A 23,792-nucleotide genomic window follows, 5' to 3' on the forward strand; every position below is an offset into this window, starting at 1 on the left:
TGTTATGTACAGAAATGATGTTTTAATCCCAGATCCTAATCTGGGCTGTCTACTAAGCATGAGGTCTTAATGTGTGGAAGAAGCATATCCCTGCTTTAAAAAAAAAAAACAACAAGACAAAACCGAAAAAACACAGACAAAACCCGCTTTCCTTCCCCTCCATTCTCATCTGCCCATATCTTCTTCTTGTCACAAGTACTCAGTGAGCCAACTAGGAAAGATGCCCTCCTAGACTTGCTATTTGTGAATAGAAAAGGACTTATGGGAAATATAATGGGAGGTGGCTGTCTTGGCCGCAGTCATCATGAAATGGTTGAGTTTAAAATTTCAGTGTAATAAGAAAAAAGGACAGCAGAGTGGCTACCCTGGACTTTAAGAGAGCAAACTTTAAGCTATTTAAGGAGTTTCTTAGCAGAATACCCTGGGAATCTGCTTTTGAGGGCCTAGGAGTCCACAAGTGATGGTCAGTTTTTAAGAACCACCTTTTAGTAGCACAGGAGCAGGCAATTCCACTGTGTCTAAAGTCAAAGAAGCGGGGCAGAAGGCCAGCTTGGCTGAACAGGGAAATCCTCACAGAGCTCAAGAGAGCAGGAACACCTTTCCACTAGACCAGTTTGCTCAAAGCCTCATCCAACCTGGCCTTAAACACTGCCAAGGAGGGGGCATCCACAACTTCTCTGGGCAACCTGTTCCAGTGTCTCACCACCCTCACAGTAAAGAATTTCTTCCTCATATCTAATCTAAATCTACCCTCTTTCAGTTTAAAACCATTCCCCCTTGTCCCGTCACCACATGGCCTTGTAAAAAGTCCCTCTCCCTCTTTCCTGTAGGCCCCCTTCAGGTACTGGAAGGCTGCTAGAAGGTCTCCCCGGAGCCTTCTCCAGGCTGAAGAGCCCCAACTCTCTCAGCCTGTCTTCATAGCAGAGGTGCTCCAGCCCTCTGATCATCTTCATGGCCCTCCTCTGGACTCGCTCCAACAGCTCCATGTCCTTCTTATGTTGGGTGCCCCAGAGCTGAACACAGTACTCCAGGTGGGGTCTCACGAGAGTGGAGTAGAGGGACAGAATCACCTCCCTCGACCTGCTGGCTACACTGCTTTTGATGCAGCCCAGGATATGGTTGGCCTTCTGGTCTGCAGGCACACATTGCCGGCTCATGTTGAGCTTCTCGTCAACCATCACCCCCAAGTCCTTCTCAGGGCTGCTCTCAATCCGTTCTCCACCCAGCCTGTATTTGTGCTTGGGATTGCCCTGACCCAACGTGCAGGACCTTGCACTTGGCCTTGTTGAACTTCATGCGGTTCGCACAGGCCCAGCTCTCAAGCCTGTCAAGGTCCCTCTGGATGGAAGGTATATGTGAGGAGAAGACACAAAAGGCCAAAACTTGACTTGTTGAAACTGGCCAGTGTTATATCAGAGAAAAAAGGCTTTTTAAAGTATATGTTAATAGCAAGAGGAGGTCTAAATAAAACATTGGATCAATACTTGTTGAAGATGGTCATCTGACTACACAGGGATGAAGAAAAACTGGAGGCATTCAATGCTTTTTTTTTTTGCCTCAGTCTTTAATAATATGGATAGACCTTGGGCTGCCCAGTCCCCTGAGTCAGAGGACCACGAGTGCAGCAACAGTGACTTTCCCTTTGTGGACACTGAAATTGTAAAGGGCCAGCTGTATGAGTTGAATGTTCACAAGTCCGTGGGGCCTGATGAAATTCATCCCGGAGTTCTGAAGGAGCTAGCAGATGCTAAGACAGGACCCCTCTCAATCATCTACCAAAGGTCTTGGGAGTCTGGGGAGGTCCCTGCTGACCGAAAACTAGCCAGTGTTATTCCAATCTACAAAAAGGGTGTGAGGAAAGACCCAGGAAACTAGAGACCTGTTAGTCTAACCTCAGTTCCAGGAAAAATTATGGAGAAGGTCATACTGGGTACTATTGAAAGGCATTTAAAGAATAATGCATTCATCAGGCACAGTCAACATGGGTTCATAGAATCATAGAATCGTTTTGGTTGGAAAGGACCTTTAAGATCGAGTCCAACCATTAACCCGACACTGCCAAGTCCACTACTAGACCATGTCCCTAAGCACCACATCTACACGTCTTTTAAATACCTCCAGGGATGGTGACTCCACAGCTTCCCTGGGCAGCCCGTTCCAATGCTTGATAACCCTTTTGGTGAAGAAATTTTTTGCAAAGGGAAAGTCCTGTTTAACTAATTTTGTATCCTCTATGATATGGTCACCCACCTAGTGGATGAAGGGAAGGTGGTGGATGTAGTTTTTCTGGATTTCAGTAAGGCTTTTGATACTGTCCCTCACATCATCCTGCTGGACAAGTTGTCCAACTGTAGGATGAGTGGGTTCACAGTGCACTGAGTGAAGAACTGGCTGAAGGGCAGAGCTCAAAGGGTTGTAGTGAATGGGGCTGCATCTGTCTGGCGATGGGTCACAAGCAGTGTTCCTCAGGGTTCAATTCTAGGGCCAGTCCTGTTCAATATATTTATCTATCGATGATCTGGATGCAGGAGTTGAATGCACTGTTAGCAAGTTTGCTGACGAGACCAAACTGGGAGGTGCTGTTGACTCTCTGGAAGGACAAGAGGCCTTGCAGAGGGATGTAGATAGATTGGAACATTGGGCTATGATTAATGGCATGAAATTTAACAAGTCCCAATGGCAGATTCTGCACCTGGGATGGAATAATGCTGGGCATAAGTATAAATTGGGAGAGGAGTGGCTGGAGAGCAGCCCTGCAGAAAGGGATCTGGGGGTGCTGGTCAACAGCAGGCTCAATATGGGTCAGCAGTGTGCTCTGGCAGCCAAGAGGGCAAACTGCATCCTGGGGTGCATCAAACACAGCATAACCAGCCAGTCAGAAGAGGTGATTATCCTGCTGTGTTCAGCGTTGGTGCAGCCTCACCTTGAGTACAGTGTGCAGTTCTGGGCCCCTCAATTTAAAATGGATGTTAAGGTACTCGAATGCGTCCAGAGGAGGGCAACAAAGCTGGTGAAAGGGCTGGAAGTCCTTCTCACATGAGGAGCAACTAAGGACTTTGGGTTTGTCTAGTTTGGAGAAAAGGAGGCTGAGGGGAGACCTCATGGCTCTCTGCAACTTCCTGAGGAGGGGAAGTGGAGAGGGAAGTGTTGAGCTCTTCTCCCTGGTATCTGGTGCCAGGACATGCGGGAATGGTTCAAAACTGCACCAGGGGAGGTTTAGACTTGACATTAGGAATCATTTCTTTACTGAGAGGGTGGTCAAACACTGGAACAGGCTTCCTAGAGAGGTGATCGATGCCCCAAGCCTGTCAGTGTTTAAGAGGCATTTGGACAATGCTCTTAATAATATGCTTTAACTTTTGGTCAGCCCTGAAGTGGTCAGGCACTTGGACTAGATGATTTTCCCTTCCAACTGAAATTGTGCTGTGCTCTGCTCTTTCCTGCCCACCTCTCTAGATTACTGAGGGAGGCCCTGGGAGTTGTGTCAGAGTGATGGCCTGTGCTTGTGCTTTGGGAGTATCAAAGGTAGATGAATCCCACACAAAATTACTTTTTTTCAGTTCTCTCTTAGCTGCCCATTGATGCAGAAGCCTCCAGGAGCATCTGGTGATGATGTTAGGGTGCTCCTGCACTCTGAACAATGAGGGATGTGAAGAGACTGAAGCAGCAGTGTGTCTGTGTTTCTTCAGTACATGTATGTGAGCAGATGTTCGTGCAGGTTGACAGATTGTTGTCTTGCCTTTCACAGAGCCCAGCCCAATCCATGATCTCAAGGCAGAATATGTTGGTGCTGAGAAAGCCAACTTAACATGGGCAGTGAGCAATGCTGCTTCCAACTCCTACACGTACAGGATAGAGGTTGTAAATGGTACCTCTATTAGGAACTTGACGTCCGATGTCACGGAAGTTGAAATTACGGAGTTGATCCCTGGGACGTTGTATAATTTCACAGTATTTGCAGCAGTGAATGGTAGTCAGACGGAAGGAGAGGGAGTGTCCATAAGCCTGTATACAAGTAAGTCACAGTTTCTTGCAGCTCTGTTTTTGGTGGATCATGTTTTGCTCTGCAGCTCAGGGCTCTGCCTACCTGCCTGAGGACTGAAATATAATGCAGGCCTTACATGGGCTGTCTACTAAGAATGGGGTGTTAATGTGAAGAAACATAGCCCTAATTTTTGTGTTTTGTGTTTTTTAAAACACCAAACCCCCTCCATCCCCTCCAACCAAAAAATCCCCCCTAACAACAACAAAACCAGAAAGCAACAACCAAACAAAAAAACCTCTTCCTTCCCCACCATCTGCATCTCTTTCCTGCCCACCTCTCTAGATTCCTAAGGGAAGCCCTGTGAGCTCTGTCAGAGTGATGGCCTGTGCTTTGGCGTATCAAAGGAAGATGAATCCCACTCAGAATGACTTCTCTTTAGTTTTCCCTTAGCTGCCCGTTAATGCAAAAGCCTTCAGGAGCACCTGGTGGTGTTGTTGGGCTGCTCCTGCACTCTGAATGATGAGTGATGTGGAGAAGTAGTAGTGATGTGCTTGTGTTTCTTCAGTCCATGTATGTGAGCAGATGTTCTTGCAGGTTGACAGATTGCTGTCTTGTCTTTCACAGAGCCCAGCCCAATCCATGATCTCAAGGCAGAATATGTTGGTGCTGAGAAAGTCAACTTAACATGGGCAGTGAGCGACGCTGCTTCCAACTCCTACGCGTACAGGATAGAGGTTGTAAATGGTACCTCTGTTAGGAACCTGACATCCAATGTCACCAAAGTCGAAATTACCGAGTTAATCCCTGGGACGATGCACAGTTTCACAGTATTTGCCGTAGCGACTGATGGTCAGACGGAAGGAGAAGGGGTGTCCATAAGGCTGTACACAAGTAAGGAAATGGTGCCTCTCAATTGCAAGTAAACATGCAGTTTGTACCAAATTGCCCTGCTTTTTTACCTTGCGTTTCCAACTTTGTGCTATTTCTCATTGTACTGTTGCTTTGCTCCAGGTGCCTGTGAGCATGAGTACCAAGCAGTTTTTGGTAAAAGGGAAAAGGACTGAGATTGTATGTGTCTGTGTGTGTGTTGCCTGTAAAGCAGTTATTTCATCAGCTTCCCTGCTCAAGCCTATGTAGAGATCCAGCTGCTACAACAGCATGACTTTCTCTAGACTTGAGGGCTGAATGGGCCCCCTGCAATGCTTCTGGGAGCAGGTTATCGCAGCTTATACCAAAGGGGACATGGTGTGCAGGGATGTGGTGGCCAGGATCACAGAGGCTTTTTATTCTTGAAGAGTGTTTTGAGCTCTTTGCAGAGTCCCTGGCCTGGGGCTCCAGTGGACTGTGGCAGTGCCTAGGGGCCACATCATCAAGAGTGGTGCCATTTTTGCCAGGTTTACGCTATGGCACTTTTTTCCCAGATCAGAGGGACAGATGGGAGGAGAAGAATTTTTTTTTGTGTGTCTAGCTCAGGAGTGGAAAAGGGAACAGGCAACATCCCTACAAAGCAATTGGAAGCAATGCGTCCTGGAGCTGCTGCTTGAGTAGATGAGCATGTCTAAGGTGCCTGAGGTGGGTCTTGACTGCCTAGTGTTGATGCTGAATCAGGCTTGCAGACACAGCCGCTCAGGGTGGGTCAGCTGTTGGACCTGCTCAAGGAGCCCATTTCCTTCTGCTGATGTTGGCAAGAGGCTGGGATGAAGGGCTTAGATTAAGACTCATGAGCACAATTTTGAGTTAACAGACCACATCACCCTGCACTCTGCTTCCTTCCCTGATTTCCATCTGTTTCTCTGTCTGGAAACCCACTGTGGAAACAAATAATTTTAGCATGTGAAATGAAATAAAGAGAATATCCCCCAGAACTCCTGTGGCCTTTTGAGAGATATCCCAGCATGAATGTCTGAAACTGGGCATTGATACTGTAAGAGTGCTGCCTGGCTACAAATAATGCTCATTCTATGTGGAAGAGAGAAATGTGGCTGTGGCTCTTCTTTCCTTATTTCTCTGTCTTGACAGATTGTTGTCCTGCCTTTCACAGAGCCCAGCCCAATCCATGATCTCAAGGAGGAATATGTTGGTGCTGAGAAAGTCAACTTAACATGGGCAGTGAGCGACGCTGCTTCCAATTCCTACACGTACAGGATAGAGGTTGTAAATGGTACCTCTGTTAGGAACCTGACATCCAATGTCACCGAAGTCGAAGTTACCGAGTTAATCCCTGGGACGATATACAATTTCACAGTATTTGCTGTAGCGGCTGATGGTCAGACGGAAGGAGAGGGGGTGTCCATGAGGTTGTATACAAGTAAGTCACAGTCTCTTGCAGCTCTTTTTCTGGTGGACTGTATTTTTCTGGTGCAACACAGGGCTGTGCCTACCTGCCTGAGGGTTATAATTTCGTACTGTTGCAGGCAGAGGTGATGATTTGTTCCTGGAGCTAGAGATGGCCGATCTGCCAAGCATGGGATGTTAAAGTGCAGAAGCAGCATTGCCCTCATAGAAGGCTGTTGGTGAATTTTGTCCCCAAGGCTGCCAATGCAGAGAAGAGATTTTTCCCTGAGAACCTCTATCTTCTAAATTTGGGAAAGGGGGTTGGTTTCATTTCCTAGAGTATGGGGGCCTCAGACCCTTATTTTAAGGGGATCTCACACAGAGCATATTGCACCAGGGGAACTTTTGTGATTTGGGGGCCCATAGGTGCCATCAGGCTGCAGGAGAAGAGTGAGATTTAGGCAACGCTAGTTCAGAGCTGCTTTGGCCATCAAGCACCTTGCTGTGTTGAGTATCAAAGTCTTGACATGTGGTGTTGGAGGGACCATTTTGGAGCTGGCTTGCAAGGCTGTAGCCCAGCTTGGTCATTCTACAGGTTGTATTTGAAAGGAAACATATGCCTGTTCTTGTCATTTGTGTTGTCCTGAAATGTACCTGCGTGTGTGCTCCTACCTTTCCAGTTGATTCCCAGAAGTCTCTCCTGTGTTGCCTGACCGTAATGGCTGGTTGCCCTGTTTTGAAGATGCACAGAGAATAGGGTGCTGCAGAGAGGATTTTCGGAGATGGTCTTTCTGCCATGGGAGTGAGCTCAGGGCATGAGGGTTGGAGAAGGAGCAGGGTGCCTGGGTCATCACCTCTGTTCCTCTTCTAGTGGTATTTGACGTTCTTTACCTTTTGCTGTGCAGAGATGCCCAACCATCTTGCCCCTCTACTCTTTTCTCCTTCCTGCCCACCTCTCTGGATTGCCAGGGTAAACCCTGGGAGTGCTGGCACCATGATGACATATGCTCTTGCTTTTGAATGTGAGAGGAAGATGAATCATACTTGAGATGCCTCTTATTTTTCTGTTACCCAGCCATTAATGCAAAAGCATCCAGGAGCATCTGGTGATGTTGTTAGGGTGCTCCTGTGCTCTGAATGATGAGTGATGTGAAGAGAGTGAAGTAGTGGTGTGCCTGTGTCTCCTCTGTCCATGTAGGTGAGCAGATGTTCTTGCAGGTTGATATATTGTTGTCTTCCTTTCACAGAGCCCAGCCCAATACGTGACCTCAAGGCAGAATATGTTGGTGCTGAGAAAGTCAACTTAACATGGGCAGTGAGCGACGCTGCTTCCAACTCCTACACGTACAGGATAGAGGTTATAAATGGTACCTCTATTAGGAACCTGACATCCAATGTCACCAAAGTTGAAGTTACCGAGTTAATCCCTGGGACGATGTACAATTTCACAGTATTTGCCATAGCAGCTGATGGTCAGACGGAAGGAGAAGGGGTGTCCATAAGGTTGTATACAAGTAAGTCACAGTTTCTTGCAGCTCTTTTTCTGGTGTTTGGTATTTTCCTGTGCAGCACAGGGCTGTGCCTAACTGCCTGAAGGTTGAAATTTAATACTGTTGCAGGCAGAGGTGCTGTGCTTTGCCTGCCTGCCTGCAGAGATGTTTATGTGGAAGAGATTTGGCCTTCTTTTTGAAAACAAAGTAAAACAAACCCCCTCGAAAACAGTGGTTGTAGAATCATAGAATCATAGAATAGTTAAGGTTGGAAAAGACCTAATGCCCGCCAGTGGCACCAGCTGGGGGTGGGAGTGGCCCCTTGATAGGGCGATGCAGCCTGTCACTTCACTCAGTTGTCATTTGAATTAGTATTGTTAATGCCGGTGAATTAAATCGACTTAAATGTCACAGTGAGAATGAGGTGTTTTAGTGAGAGGTTAGGGCGCCTTGAACACAAGTCATATGAGTCTGAACAAGTCTGGAACACAAGTCTTATGAGGAGCGGCTGAGGGAACTGGGGTTGTTTAGTTTGCAGAAGAGGAGGCTGAGGGGGAGACCTTATTGCCCTCTACAACTACCTGATAGGAGGTTGTGGGTCAATCATTGAAGGTGGTCGCCAAAGCCTGTGACACGATGAAGGAACAACCTGACAACCTGGCTCCCTGGACTGGGATTTGTGTGGGCAGTTTTACTGCCTTCACTTCTTGGAGGATGGGGACCTCAGACCCTTATTTTAAAGGGCTCCCACACACTGAGTGTGTTGTGCCTGGGGAACTTCTGTGATCTGGGGGCCTGTGGCTGCCATTGGGCTGCAGCAGGAGAGTGAGCTTTAGGCAGCGCTAGCTCGGGAATGAGCTCAGGGCACAGTGGTGGCAAGGGAGGAGGGTGCCTGGGTCATCACCTCTGTTCCTCTTCCAGTGGTGTTTGATGTTCCTTACCTTTTGCTGTGCATAGATACACCACCATCTTCTTTCACTGCCTTCCCCTGCAACCTTGTCTCTTTCCTGCCCATCTCTTTGTATTCCCAAGCAAAACCATGGGAGTGCTGGCACTGTGGTGACCTGTGCTCGTGCTTTTGAATGTGAAAGGAAGTTGAATCCCACTTGAGAAGCCTCTTCCTTGTTTTTCCCTTAGCTGCCCATTGATGCAGAAGCGTCCAGGAGCATCTGGTGATGTTGTTAGGGTGCTCCTGCACTCTGAATGATGAGTGATATGAAGAGTGAAGTAGTGGTGTGCCTGTGTTTGTTCCATCCATGGTTGAGCAGATGTTCTTGCAGGTTGACAGATTGTTTTGCCTTTCACAGAGCCCAGCCCAATCCATGATCTGAAGGCAGAATATGTTGGCATGACTTCTGTCAGCTTAACGTGGGCAGTGAGCGATGCTGCTTCCAACTCCTACACGTACAGGACAGAGGTTGTAAGTGGTACCTCTGTTAGGAACCTGACGTCCAGTGTCACCAAAGCAGAAATTACCGAGTTAATCCCTGGGACAATGTACAATTTTGTGGTATTTGTCGTAGCGGCTGATGGTCAGACGGAAGGAGAAGGCATATCCATAAGCCTCTATACAAGTAAGTTACGGTTGCTTGCAGCCCTGTTCTGGTGGTCTCTATTTTGCTGTGCAGGACGGGGTTCTGCCTACCTGCCTGAAGGTTGAAATACAATGTCATTTCAGGCAGAAGTGCTGCACGCTGCCTGCCTGCCATCAGTGATGTTAATGTGCGAAAGGGGGTTCTGTGGGAGGTTTTGTTGCCTTCTCTTCTTTGTGGATGATGCTCTTGGGTCCTCATTTTGAAGGACACAGAGTACACTGTGTTTCTGGGGGGCTTCCCCTGTTGGAGGGGCCCGTGGCTGCAGCTGGGCTGTGGGCGGCACTGTGCTGTGTGGCTGTCAGCCGCACTGCTCTGCTCTGCTCCTCAGAAAGAGGAGAGAAGGTTGAGGTGCTCCTGTGTTCCTCATGCTTGGCATTGTGGCCATTTTTTTCACCCTTGTTGTGAGTATGTGCTGCTGTGTCCTTTCCTTTTTGTCCTGTTTTAACTGAGGTGAAGTGAATCTGTCCCAAAGCTCCTCAGTGGGGTTTCCAGAGGTGCCCCAGGATGGACCTGTTAAGAGAGTCTCTGGTACAGTGAAAGTGCTGCTTGGCTACTCATAATGCTCAGTCTGTCCAAACCACGGAGGCGTGGCTGGGCCTCTGCCTTTTCTGTCTGTGTTTGCCAGCAAATATTCGTGAGCGTCGACAGAATCTCGTCTTGACTTTCACAGAGCCCAGCTCTGTTTTCCATATCCAGGTGGAGTATGCTGGTCTCTGATTTTTCCCATGGAGCACAGATGATACTTCTTCTAACTACACCTACAGGATAGAGATCCAAAGTCATAGTTCTTCCTCTAGAAACCAGACATCCAGTGTCACCAGAGCTGTTATTACAGATGTAAACCCTGGAACCTTCTATAATTTCACTATATTTGTAGGAACAGCTAACAGTGTTACTGAAGGAAAAGAAGTATTTATAAAATGCAGTTGAAATAAGTCCCAGTCAGTCACATTTGTCTTTTAACTAAATGTGTTTCTTCTGGTACACAATTCTGTTTCTCCTTAGTTTCTTAAAATAATACCCCTTTTAATAACAAAGTCATTTAATCCATGAGTGTTTTACCCCTGTAGTTGGAAGTACGAAATACTACTTTATCAAGAGAGGAAATAAATCTGCTGTGTGTTACAATTGTTGAAGTTATGAGAGTTTTGATCTTGAAGGCCAAGTTTTATAAGATGTTTAGTTTAGAGGGACCTCTCTTCTCAGAGTTACTGCTACATTAACTTTTTAAATATCTTTTTGTATCTGATCATAAGGTTGCAATTTTTATATTGTGTCTTATAGGACTCTCACACAAACTGACGTGTTATAGTTGCTGGACTTAAGGATGGCCGCTGCTGTGCTCTTAATGCACGGAGCTTGTATTCATTTTCTGATTTGTTGACCACTAAGAGTTTTACATAATTATACAAGGAGTTAGTGTCAATGTACATACTACTCCAAAAATGTTCTTAGAGTACTGTGTTCAGTGGTTGAACAGTATTTTGAAAACTTCACTGATCTAGACAGATACTCAAGCTAAATTTTCTCATTAAACCTGTCTGCAGAGGAGTTAGCACAGAAAGAGGTCTGATTATTCTTCTAAATACTTCTCTTCCTCGTAGGCTAGCAAGTCCTTGTTGGCAGTAGGTTCATCTTTTTAAAAGTGGAAAGGAATACTGAAGTTTTACAAACATTTATACGCAGAACTTACAAATAGACAGCTTTTTCTATTTACTACAATACTTGATTTCTTACTCCTTTTTTTTTTTTTTTTTTTTTTTTTTTTTTTTTTGCAGTTCCTGCCTTAGTGAATTCATTTCAGTGTGAGCCAGTGGCCAAGCAGTCTTCCCTAATGCTGAAGTGGGAATGTCCTTCTGGTAACAATTCTGGCTTCAAAATTAAAATATTTAATGATACATGGGAAAAAGAAGAATGGGCTCCATCCTGCATGAGAGAAGGCTCAGAGGAAACCTTCAGAACAGCATCTTTAGACTATTTCAGCACCTATACGGTTACTATTGCAACTCTTTTAAATAGTTCTGAAAGCCCTTCAGTGCAGAAAATGTGTAATACGAGCATTACTGGTAAGCATTAGGATTTGAGAATGTAAGATATTCATAGGACCGAGATATTAATTTCATGATTGCAGAATACCAAACTTGATATGCAGCACATTATCAGCTTACAGATTATGAATAAAACACTGCATTCATGCAAAGTCTAATATGACTCAATAGGCATTATATGAACAGCATCAGTATTACAGTGTTTTCTTGTTTAGAAAACTTTTCTTTATCATTCTTTAAGGTACTAAAAAATATTTCTGTTTATAGACCCACCTGCTCCAAGCAAAGCTCCTTTAGTCAAGGCAGTCAGTCACAGCTCGTTGTCTGTCGAATTCTCTGATTTTGAGTCAGTGAATGGACCGTTAAAAGCCTATGCAGTAATGATCACAACAGAAGAACAAGGTAAGATGTTACAATATTATCGTGTAGCTGCATGAAACAACTTATCAGACAGCATTATGTTTTAAACTCTAAATAGGTGTTAAATGGATGGAGAAAAAGGTGACGCAGTGTTTTCAGTCACCTTTCAAAAATCATGAGGCAAATACCTTGCTTGCTTGAAGTCAGATCACTCTTTGTTTTCAGAAAGCCAGTTTTCACTCAGCCTTTTCCAGCCTGACTTATCCTTGTATATAAGTCTCGTATGTATTGCCACTGTGCTGTTGCCATCTTGATTTGCCAGTGCTTCCTGTTACAAGATTGGGTAGTATCCTTTTTTTTTCCCCACAGAGTAATTTTCAGAGCTACTCATATAAGCAGCTTTGGAATGTAGGATGTTTCTTTCCCCTCCGTGTTTCAGCTGGAAGATATCTGAAGTAAGATCTTAAAAGAAAAAAAAAAAAAGAAGGAAGAGAGCTTTCTTTCTGATTTTACTTAAAGCACTATTAACTGAGAGAGATGAGAGATGGGGTGCAGGTGGGAGACTTGAATAGCATTGTCAGCATTACATGCCATGGGAGGTTGAACACCAGGGAAAGCTAGAGGGTAGTCTATCAAACTCACCTCTTTAAAGCATCAAAACAGAAATGTCTTTAATTGGTGAATGTCTAGTGATAAATCATAAAATTAAGGAACTTACCTTTGCAGTGTAGGTTCTAATTGAACAACTTTTCATTTCTGCCAGTGCACTAGAGGAATAAAGCGGCTGATGAAGATAGTTTCCCCCCAAGTGGGATTTGACGTTCATGCTTATCCTTTGTCTTAACACTGGAAATTCATCTTGCAGCAGTTTGACTGTAGATCTTTCTTCTGTGGTTTTCCATACAATATATGTTCAAGGAATGTCATATGTATATAGTACATCACTGCAGAAAATTACTATTTTTCCCACGCATACCCAGCTGCCCCAGAGTTGCTGGTCTGAATGTCAGTCTCTTGCACACACCAACAGCTCTTCTTGTACCTTCAGCCAATCCTGTTTAGTCTTAATGAGATTCGGTGCATTCTTCTGTGTGGTTTTGATTGCAAGGCATTCAAGAAAGAGGACTTTCAAGACGTGATTGAGAGAAATAAGGAAGGAAGATCACCTGTATTTATAATATAGAGTCTGGGTGCTTTGATAGGAGCAGAAAACCATCCTTATAGCCAAGCATCGCTTCAGCTTTATAGTGTTGAAATAGCATTAGTATGCTTGAGATGTGTTTCTTTGTCTTAAAACAGACATCATTACCTTTGGGATAGACAGAGGGGACTTTATTCAGTTGTACAAGCAATGGTATCTAAGGCTGTTTGAGATGTCTTAGGGTGATATCCAAGACAGCCAGAGGACCCTGGGGATATAACCTGGGATGTACATCCTTTGGGAATGGAAACTAGGGACCAGATAGGACATATAACGTATCTCAGATAGTATTGAACAGCCATTTCTAGGCAACTGAGTTAATTGCAACCTCAGCTGCTTTTAATGTAACCAAACTAGTGCTTTAGAAGAGCTGTCTTGCACCCTGTTCCTGCACAGTTAGAGTTGATGAGAGCTTTGCTGATGGTGAAGATGAACCACCAGCTCACTGGTGGCAGATGAAACCATGTCTACACAACTGTAGACAACTTAATAGAGCTTTTCCACCTTTCAGAGCTCCAGCAAGGCTTCTCCTTTTTAAAGGTGAATTCAATACTATATCTGCTTTTGGAAGGAGCTTTTAGCTTTGTAAAGGCAGTCAGTAGAGAGCAATGTATGCAAACTTCAGTCAAATGAGCAACACTTTGAATATTTATGTGAGTTTGCGTGCTCTTGAGTTGTTGGACAACTGGTGATTTGAGCTTGTTTATTACCTCATAGGTCACATGTGCCTCAGCTGTATAATCTGCCTCAAGTTTCTAGGGTTCATCTTCTAGCAACAGACCCTGTAAAGTGATGCTGTCCCATTGGTTACTGTTTGACTGCGGTGGCTCATTCTTCTTAGTCTTCTGGAAAAGAAACTATTCTGATCACTGTTTTGTCCAATACTTGTCTATGTCAAGAGAAGGCAGAAATTAACTCTTTCATCTCTTAGGGTTTAAGTGTGAGACTTCTTGTAAGACACAGCAAGGAAGTAAAGGTCAGGACAAGTTTAGTGTCACCCTGAATGAGGCTTGATGCTGTTTGGGTAGCACAATGTTGCAAAATACCAATGGACTTTTTCTACACTGTTTGCGTTTTACTCTCTATGCGTGGTAGTTGATAGAGTGCGTGAGTACCTTTATAGAGAAGCTCCACTATACGTGGTAGAAGTAAAACCAAAAGGAGATTAAAACAAATAACATTGGGGAGTAAGGAGGTAGTTCAGTAAATTGTACTGCAGTAGAAGAGGTTGCTGAGATTGTCTGTTGCACTCAGCCTTTCATTTCAGGCAGTATTTATTGAATAATGACAACTGTGGTTAATGTGACACACTGTATTACCATTTCAGCCACTGTGCTGATTGATACAAAGTCAGTGGGTGATGTATACAACGTATATCCGTCTTCTTTCCTGAAGGTTGTGGGTCTTTGAAGTCTAAATTGAACAACACATACAAAGATTTCAAGACGATGATGACAGTCACCTATGTAACGTATGTCGTAGATACAGAACATGCAAAATCACCTTTTTTACATTCTCAGAATGGTACAAACATCGTTAATGTAGGCACGGGAAACACAATGTATGGCTACGAGAACGGACCATTGATTCCACTGCGTTCATACAGGTATTTATCTCAAACTGCTGTTTGGTTAATTTTACTGCAGTTGAAATCTAAAAGATCATCTAGTGAAAAGATTACAGATCTTGCTTAAGGCTGTTAAAACCATGTAATGTACCTGATTGTTTTGTTGTTTTTTTTTCTTCTATCTTATCAACAGGGCAAGTGTTGCAGGTTTCACTAACATAACCTTTACTACGGCCAACATCATTGTGGAGGAAGACAGTTATGTATCATTTTCACCCTGTTCTGAGGCAGTTTTGCTACCCCAGGATCCAGGTATAGTTAATGTCAAATACAGGACTGGCAACTTGGCACGTACACAGTGTGTGGAGATTCCTTAATTATGGCAAGTTTCATAATAGCAAAACACCTGTGGTTTCTCTCTGATGGACTGTGCCTTTACGGCTTTGCAGTGACACTGCTCTGTAAATTCATACCTTGCTAGTTCTGCAGGTTGCCTCTTTTTCCATGTATGACTTCTACTGTGGAAGTAACCAAAAGCTGTGCTACTCATGGCATGCTAAAAGGGATTGAATGGCACAGTGACTTTGCTACAGAAACAAATAGCAAAAAACAGCTGATGTTCTAACAGTTCTGCTAAATTAGAAGCGGGTGTATTGGAATGCAAATACTGGTCCTTTGATCCCAGTTTTTTATTAATTTATCATCCTTGGTTTATTATTCTTAATGAGCTTTCAATACTGGTACTGCCAAAGGACACGGTAAAGAAATGATTTAGTAGAGTGTGAGTGTGCTCTCTCACTTGCCAGGTTCTCTTGTAGCATGTTCATTGAGTTAGATCATTACCAAAGAGTTAAATCAGTAATGAATAATACTTGTTCTCTTTTATCAGGTGTTATTGCTGGAGCTGTTATTGGATGCCTTTTAGCTGTATTGGCTGTAGTTGCTATAGGGGGTTTCATATTCTGGAGAAGGAGAAGGTAATGTGTGTTCATGATTGTATTTGTTGTGATGAGGAACACCAGTATTTCCCTTCTTTATCTTTCTACTAAAAGGCCTCTCTGTTTTATAGACTTCTGTCATGATGTTTTAAAATACATTCTATTAAAAATCTTGTTTGTATGTTACAGATTACAGTTGATGTATCAAACTAGTTGAATGATTTTGTTCAACCCCATAGTTACAAACTAATGAGTTAAGATTTGTTTCATTTAGCTCTCTGAATTCATGCATGCTGAAGTAATTCAGTCAGAAGTAAGCAAACGTCACAAATTTTTGTGCTAAAAGACATATGTAATTGTATCTTAGATGGTTTTATTTTAAATTGTCCATTAATCATGCTTTTTAATTGCTTGATGGCCTGCCCCATGAAACTTCCATTCTGGAGTTTCCGGAAGCTGATGAGTTGCCCAGGGTTTGAGCTGGTGTCTCAGTTTCTAACCTTTTCCAAATAATTAGAGACTTAAGAGTCCACAAAGGCTTTTTCCTGCTTCTGATCATGTGGTACATCGTTTCTAAAGAGTTAGCTGTAGAGCTCTTAGTCCAGTTTTCTTAGTTTATTTGATTAACTTCTGTTATTTTTACAAGCATGTCCAATAGCCGTGGACAATGATGAGAAGAGCTTCCTTTAAAGCTAGGAACACTTATTTTCATTCAACTACCACTTTCATTACCACTGACACATCACTGTTGAACACTTACTGTAGGGATTGTGGGATTCGTACCAATTCTTCTGAGATGTTAGCTAGCAATGCAGATCCCTCAGATGTAGTTCTTCCACCAAACTATGCGCTTTGTGTTCAGGTACTATACTCTGGTTCCAACAGAAAGAAACAGTCCCATTGCACAGCATCACTGAATGAAGGATGAAGTATTTTATTCTTACTCCAGGTGTAAGGTTTGCCTCAGGAGGGTGTTTTTTTGCACAGAATGAGATGTTTTAAAAGAAATTGTGTTGAACAGGCACAGGAAATAGCTGTCATTGGAAATCTCATGTGCATTCCATTAAATTCTACTATGAACCTATTGTGTTGTTTTCTATCACCTTATAGGAAAGATAAGAGAAATACTGAAGTGTCCTTTTCTCCAATTAAGTAAGTCCAAATCCTTTTGCACATTGTTTTCTGAGCTCAAGTGATATTTGCAAAACTTAGTCTGAACCCTGATATGTGTTATCTGTGCAGTTTTATAGAGAATTTTGCAGTATTAATTCCTCATGGAATTTAAAGACTCCAGCTTGCAGACTAAAAATAATTATATTGATCATGACTTCTAGAGCTGCCACAGGGGTTTGAATGCTCACTTCATCAATCGCTGTTAGACACACAGATGCTCCACGTAGTTTTGAAAAACGGGATGTTTGGATGAAATGCAGGCTTCCGTGCACATTGAGGAAACAATCCAAATTGTTAATAAAGTGCACATAGGCAAAATTCTGCACTGTGGCCTGAATTTTCCTTTGCTTTATGACTACTTTGTGCTGAGCCATTGATTTGGATGATGTTGATATTGTAAAAGCTGGCTGTGGGAGGGTAACCACAACATACTGGAAGTCACAAGGCGGAGCAATTGAATCACATTATGGGTTCTTGCACCAATTTTTGTGCTGATCGAAGGGCATGGCCGGACCATGCCATGAAGTCCCACCTGTGTAGACTCTGATAGCTGACATAAAATACACCAGGGAATGGGGGCAATCTGATGGGAGCACAGAAGTGGCTGATGGACACCTTCTATGATATTCTTCTCCTGAAGGATATGCTATTCTCTCCTTGGTTTAACAGATCCGTTGAATGCTATGCTTGATATCCTGTCCCCAGTAAATGCACAGTTTTGTGGCTGCTACTAACAGTCATGCTTTCATTCTTAGATTCACATAGTGAAAAATACAGCTGCATGTGTCTAATCAACCTTTTTTTTTCTTCCCCCCACCCTCCCCTGAAGAGTCAAGAAGTAAGTAAAGCACACTTTCTAACACATTAACTGAATTCATAGTTTATTTACCTAATATCTAATATATAAGTTTACCAATACATGGTTTTTCTTATTGTAGATCAAAAATGATTAAAGTGGAGAACTTTGAGTCCTACTTTAAGAAGCAGCAAGCTGACTCCAACTGTGGTTTTGCTGAAGAGTATGAGGTATGTGCCCTCAGTGGAGAGAGCTTCATGACAAATATTTTTGGAAAGGCAAATTAGCTTTCATATTGAGCGCACGTGAGGCTCGCTGAAGGGGAAGAGAAGGGACCTTTATTATAGAGATTATTAAGCTGCCTGTATAGAATCATAGAATGGTATAGCCTTCCCTTCCCTGACTCAGCTCCAAATCTAGTTGAAGTGCATGATAAATACTTCACATCCTGAACCATCATCTCTACCTGTGACCTTATAGCATGGCCTGCTGCTCAGGGCTCTTGCCAGAGCTGGGATCTCCAGAGTCCTTGCCCTAGTCACACTGCAGAGCTAGCCTAGGGAAAGCTATTGAACATCCCTGAACTTTGGTGTTTTTTTTTGTCTTGTTTTTGTTTTTCTACACAAGACAGGTCTCTTGCTAATATCACTGACTTATTTAATGTGTAGGTGTGATTTGCAAACCACACCTGTGAATGGCTCAAAGGACCAGTCAGAGAAACAGCAATTATGATTTGCTTAGTGACCGTAACTGTTTTTCTATGAAATGTGCTAAAACTCAATTGTTAGAAAGTGCAAAAGACAGAAATCAAGTGTCAGTAAGGATTCTGTGTTGTCATGTCTGCTGTTAAAGAATCTCTTTTTTTTTTTTTTTTCCCCCATCTCCTTGAAGCTATTAATTGACTCTCTTTTTTCTTTTCCAAATCGAATTCTGTCCCTTTTATTGTACTTTGCAGGCTGGTGCTCCGCCTTACCTTCCTCTCACATTTTGCTTCCTTTGCTTTGGCAAAGGCCAAAAGTGTTTGAAGTATTTCTCTGTTTCAGTTGTGTTTCTGTATGATTCCTAAACCAGGACCAGGTGCTCATGAGTCCTTTTTTTATTATAGGAACTCAAGTCTGCTGGTGTTCATCAGCCCAAATTTGCTGCTGAACTTGCTGAGAACAGGGGAAAAAATAGATACAACAACGTCTTACCATGTGAGTTACTCTCTTTGGTTTTGAGTCTTGTACTGGTTGAGGTTTTAGGTGAAAAACCTTGTGTTTGGCTGATCTGGCTTTAATAGTACCCAGAGGTTTCAAAGAGAGATTAATGTGATTGATTCCCAAATTAGTGAATTTGGGCTGCTGGTTTCCTAAGATCAGTGTATAAGCAAACCTAAAGAGCTTTCCCTCAAGAATGTTCCCTAAAGTTCCCAAACTTTCCCTCAAGAAAACTCCTTAAAGAACTTTCCCTTTATTACCTATTTTTAATTTTTCATTTGTGAGAAACTTGCAGTCCAGATAGAAAAAAAAACCCCAAGAGGTTAACTGTTTACTACAGTCAGACAGATGTGCAGAGGTGTAAGAAATATTAAGACCCTGCTGGCCAGCTTTGCAGATGCACTAAGAGCCTAAGCCCCTCCCAGCTGTCTGCAGGCACCCCAACATAGCAGGGTGTAAGAAGGAATTGGAAGGCGAACAGTGATGGGTACTTAGGGATGCTTTGGAGGAAAAACATCAGCTGCAATGCCAGCAGGAGACAAATTACCTATTTTTTTCTAGTAGTTAAAACCATAGTAAATTCTGTGTTGGATTAAAAAAATATAAATATGCAAAAACAAACCATGTTTAAAAACCATGTGTTGAGTATTCTGAATTTTTATCCTGGCCACTCATTTTTCTGAAGGCTTTCATTATAAAAATTCTAAAATACCGCTATTTATGATTCCTGAAGTTATATTCTTATTCTTAAAGTGCATATTGTTCTAAAACACCTTTTGTTTAGAAACCATGCGTTAGATAAGCAGTATTTTCCTGAAAGGTTCTTGTTCTAAAATTCATGATTTTCTTTTCCTTTTTTCTTTCTGCAGATGATATTTCTCGTGTTAAACTTTCAGATCAAAGCTCTGCAACTGATGACTATATTAATGCAAGCTATATGCCTGTAAGTTGTTTCATTAGTTGACAAGAAATATAATGTGTATTTTTATGATGTAGGCTTAACAGATCATAATGATGTTTAAAATTGGCTTTTTATGTCTCATTGATGCACATGTGTGTGTATATATTTATTTTGGTTTTTCTTTCTTAGGGCTATAACTCAAAGAAGGCATTTATTGCTGCACAGGGTCCTTTACCCAATACTATAGATGACTTCTGGCGCATGATTTGGGAAAAGAATATCTACTCTATTGTTATGTTGACAAAATGTGTTGAACAAGCCCGGGTATGTTTTTTTATTAAAACTGAACTGTCTCGTGAGGACAGTTGGATCTCTTCTAATTTTGTTGTTACCCTAGTAGGCTGGAGACTGACCACTTTCTTTTAACAACCATCCACTTACTGGAAGACTGTTTTCCAAATTAAATAAGCCAATTTTTTTTAGCTTTTTCCCATTTTTATATCTGCTGACTACCAGAATAAATTGTCTCAGAAAGGTTGTGGAATTTCTGTCTTTAAGGGTGGGTTCTTCTCCCTAAAGAATGATTTTGGTAGAGCTTCACCTGCCTTGAGATGGGCCATCGGGAAGGGTGATGTGCTTTCTAGCCCTGCTTCAGGTGGTGTGTTATTTAAAACTAACAGTCAGTTGCTTCGTTGCTGTGTGTAATGTGTCTAACCTTGTAACTCTATTCTTAGACAAAATGTGAGCAATACTGGCCAGACAAACAATCCAAGAGCTATGGTGACATTATTGTGACAATGGTCTCGGAGATTGTCCTTCCAGAATGGACAATAAGGGACTTCACTGTAGAAAAGGTGAGTACCCCCTCAGCTGTTAGTTGGGTACAAATATCTGTAGAAGTGGTTTATTGTATCACTGTGACTTCGCAAGTCAAGCAACACTGGAGTACCAGAATATAATAATTTCACTAAAACGTAATAAATTTCAAAGTTATCTGAGGCAAAAGGATGAGTGGTTTATTTTAATTTGAGGCTTTGAATGTATTGGCCTGCTTTTTGCCAGAAGTCTGATTGAAAAATCTTTCATGACATATACTGACAATGAGATTCTGGTGATATTTATGTATATGCATTTGTTCATATGCCCTGACTTCCCACAACAGTGTTGTTAGTAACCTGTCCAGAGGTGGGAATGAGCTGTCAGTAACACCCTCGCTGTGGCAGAAAGGAATCTGCCAGAAAAATCCATCCTGCTAATGGGAATTACTGATTGCCCCATCAGTGATCCTGCAGCTCCTGTTTCCCTGAGACTTGCACCAAAACTTGTGCTTATGTAGATACTTGTAATATCTGCTAGACTGCACAATTAGCCCCATCTCTGTCAGCACATGTAATGCAGCAGAAATGATCTTGGAGTAAAGTGAAAAGTAAAAGGAAATTATTTCAAAGTATTCTCTACTAGAGTGGAAGGAAGAGGGAAACTGAAATATCATTGGTCAAATTACTGCAGTTTGTAGCAGGCATCCTTAATGAAGCTGAGCTTTGCACAGCACATGTGGCAGGAAGCCCTACCCTTGCTCCTCTGAAGCCTGTTTTCTTTTGTTTTTAATGTGTATTCCTCTAGTCCAACACACCTGAGAGCCACACAGTGCGCCAGTTCCATTTCACCTCCTGGCCAGATCACGGAGTGCCGGAAACAACAGACCTTCTCATTAACTTTAGACACCTTGTTCATGAGTACAGCAGTCAAAACCCAATTGACTCTCCTACTCTGGTGCACTGCAGGTAGGAAGAATGTGTTTGTGTAGACACACTTTTATCTTGTAGCTTTTTTAAGAAGTCTTTTTCAATGTGATTTCAAAAAAAAAAGGCATTAAAAAACAAGTCTGCTTAAGGACATGACCTGTTCACCCTGCCAAATTAAAACCTTTGCCTCCTGCTTCAGAAATGTAGCAATGCTTTGTAGGCAGCAAAGTACATGATACAAATTTTCATTAGAATAGACCATCTCTCCTAGCCTGGAAAACTTAGCTGAAGAAGTTGCCTTTTCAAGTGCTTTTATATGTAATCTTGTGTAAGTGCAAGGCGGGGAAGCCCAGAAGCGTGTCCTTGCTGCCTCTTGGTGGTGGCAAGAACCACCCCTCTGGACTGCAGAGACTTGTAATACCTGTGCCACTGAAATAATAGACTCATAGAATATCTCACGTTGGAAGGGACCCGTAAGGATCCTCGAGTCCAACTCCCTGCTCCTTGCAAGACTACCTAAAAATAAACCATATGACTAAGAGCATCATCCAGATGCTCCTTGAACTCTGACAGGCCTGGTGCTGTAACCACTTCCCTGGGGAGTCTGTTCCAGTGACCAGCCACCCTCTCAGTGAAGAACCTTTTCCTAATGTCCAGTCTGAACTTGCCTGGACGCAGCTGCATTCCATTTCCACGTGTCCTATCACTGGTCACCAGAGAGCATCTTATTATCTTCACTGTCTTCTCATCAGGCCACCGGTGAGCAGGTGATTGAGAGAAAGCAGTAACTAGCTTCCCCCGTGTCATTGCAGTGCTGGTGTTGGGAGGACGGGGACGTTCATTGCCATTGACCGCCTGATTCAGCAGATAGAAATGGAGAATACTGCGGATGTGTATGGAGTGGTGTATGATCTTCGCATGCACCGACCTTTAATGGTGCAAACTGAGGTAAGGCTGTCTTTCATCCAGCAGAGTGTGTTTCAAATGCGCGTAATAACCCAGGACAGGTGGATTCAAGATGTAGCTCAGAATTACAGGAAGATGAGATATCAAGGAGCACTCTGAAATTGCTCTTTATTTAACTTCCCTCCTTCCTGCCTCATGTCTTCCCACCCACAACAGTAGTTGCAGCCAGGGGCTGTAGTATGTCCAAGCAATCTCTTTACCAAGTACTTTGTAGGACTGGCATTTGCAGCTGGAAAGAATCAAATCCTGAAAAAGTTTTTTGCAGCTTGTTTTACCCATGTGAGTTTTATCTTTATAGCTGTGAGCCCAAATTATCTTGAGTCAAGTGGTCTTGGTGTGCACCTTTTCTTTTGTATTCTGCAGGAACACACGTGTGTTCCTGATGAAATTATCACTTTGATCCAAAAAGGTGTGTGGATTAACTCAAGCTGATGTAGAAAAGGCTGCAAAATCTCCGTCATCAAAGTCTTTTAAGAGAGTGTAGGCATGACAGTAAATTTGATCAGATGACATCGTGAGGTCCTTTCCAGCCCTATTTTCTATGAACTATACATACAATTTCTAAAAAATACTCTGTGATATCATTCGGTGCAATGCATCCAAAAGCTGCATTTAGGAGCAGAATTACTTCCAAAATCAGGTATTTTCTAGAAATATATTACCCTCCTTTTTCTTTTTCTCTTATCAGGACCAATACGTCTTCCTAAACCAGTGTGTTATGGATATTATTAGATCCAAGAAAGACAAGAAAACGGATCTTATTTACCAAAACATGACAGCAATGGCAATCTATGAAAATTTCACACCTGGGCCAGGCTTTGGGAAGGCCAATGGCTACCACGCATAGCCTGGAAGGAACGCAGTGTCTCCAGGAGGTGTTGCCTGCGCATAGGAAAGGGAGATGTTCTACTCGTGTTTTCCAGGATTGTGTGCAGAGTTTCACATCTGGCTTCTCCAGTTCTGTCTGCATTGGAAGATGTGATCTACAGGAGGAAAAACACAATGCTGGCAGGAGCTGCAGATTGGTATTGAAAAAAAACCAAACTCCAAGCAGAACTATTTAAAGTTAACAGAGGAATCTTGCTTTTTCTTGGGAATTTAACAGTGCTGATAGGTGAAATAGCATTTGCAGTATGAATGGTGAACTAGAATTTAAATATTAAAATAATAACACAAGCTTTTTATTACAATTTTATATGATTTCATTTACAGACACCAGGCTTGTGGGCTGTTTTAATATATTTAATTATAAGTTTCAGGAACATATTTTATCTACTGTATCTGGTTACTTAGCTAATAGATATGTGCCTCTGTGATTTATTTTTTTTCCGTGTTCCTTTTATTTAAAAAAGGAGTACAAACAGCTCCTTCAAATGGACATTTATACTTGGAAATTGTGCCTTTTCTAGTTGCTACTCTAGGAAAAAAAACAGCAGAGATTCTATTTTTGTACTGAAACTCTTAATGAGAACACAGATTTTTAAATAAGGCTTATGTCAAACTTAACTGTAGTTGCACTGTTGGCAGGACTCTCCAGAAGTTTGGAGGTGAGCT

General features: G+C 42.7%; 1 protein-coding gene across 1 annotated transcript in view; it reads left to right on the plus strand.

Moving 5' to 3' along the window:
* Positions 1–23,085, plus strand: part of PTPRJ (protein tyrosine phosphatase receptor type J) — a 57,475-nt gene extending 34,390 nt beyond the window's left edge. Inside the window, 21 exon segments of the mRNA XM_068400044.1 lie at positions 3,749–4,015; positions 4,610–4,876; positions 6,027–6,293; positions 7,507–7,773; positions 9,057–9,323; positions 10,015–10,269; positions 11,123–11,410; positions 11,660–11,794; positions 14,349–14,559; positions 14,714–14,832; positions 15,410–15,497; positions 16,569–16,610; positions 17,461–17,469; positions 17,570–17,657; positions 18,533–18,623; positions 19,496–19,569; positions 19,717–19,851; positions 20,262–20,381; positions 21,151–21,311; positions 22,085–22,220; positions 22,927–23,085. Of these exon segments, the coding sequence (XP_068256145.1) occupies positions 3,749–4,015; positions 4,610–4,876; positions 6,027–6,293; positions 7,507–7,773; positions 9,057–9,323; positions 10,015–10,269; positions 11,123–11,410; positions 11,660–11,794; positions 14,349–14,559; positions 14,714–14,832; positions 15,410–15,497; positions 16,569–16,610; positions 17,461–17,469; positions 17,570–17,657; positions 18,533–18,623; positions 19,496–19,569; positions 19,717–19,851; positions 20,262–20,381; positions 21,151–21,311; positions 22,085–22,220; positions 22,927–23,085 (3,446 nt within the window).
* Positions 23,086–23,792: the final 707 nt, after the last annotated feature.

Source organism: Nyctibius grandis, chromosome 4 (genome assembly GCF_013368605.1).
Source record: "Nyctibius grandis isolate bNycGra1 chromosome 4, bNycGra1.pri, whole genome shotgun sequence".
NCBI lineage: Eukaryota > Metazoa > Chordata > Aves > Nyctibiiformes > Nyctibiidae > Nyctibius > Nyctibius grandis.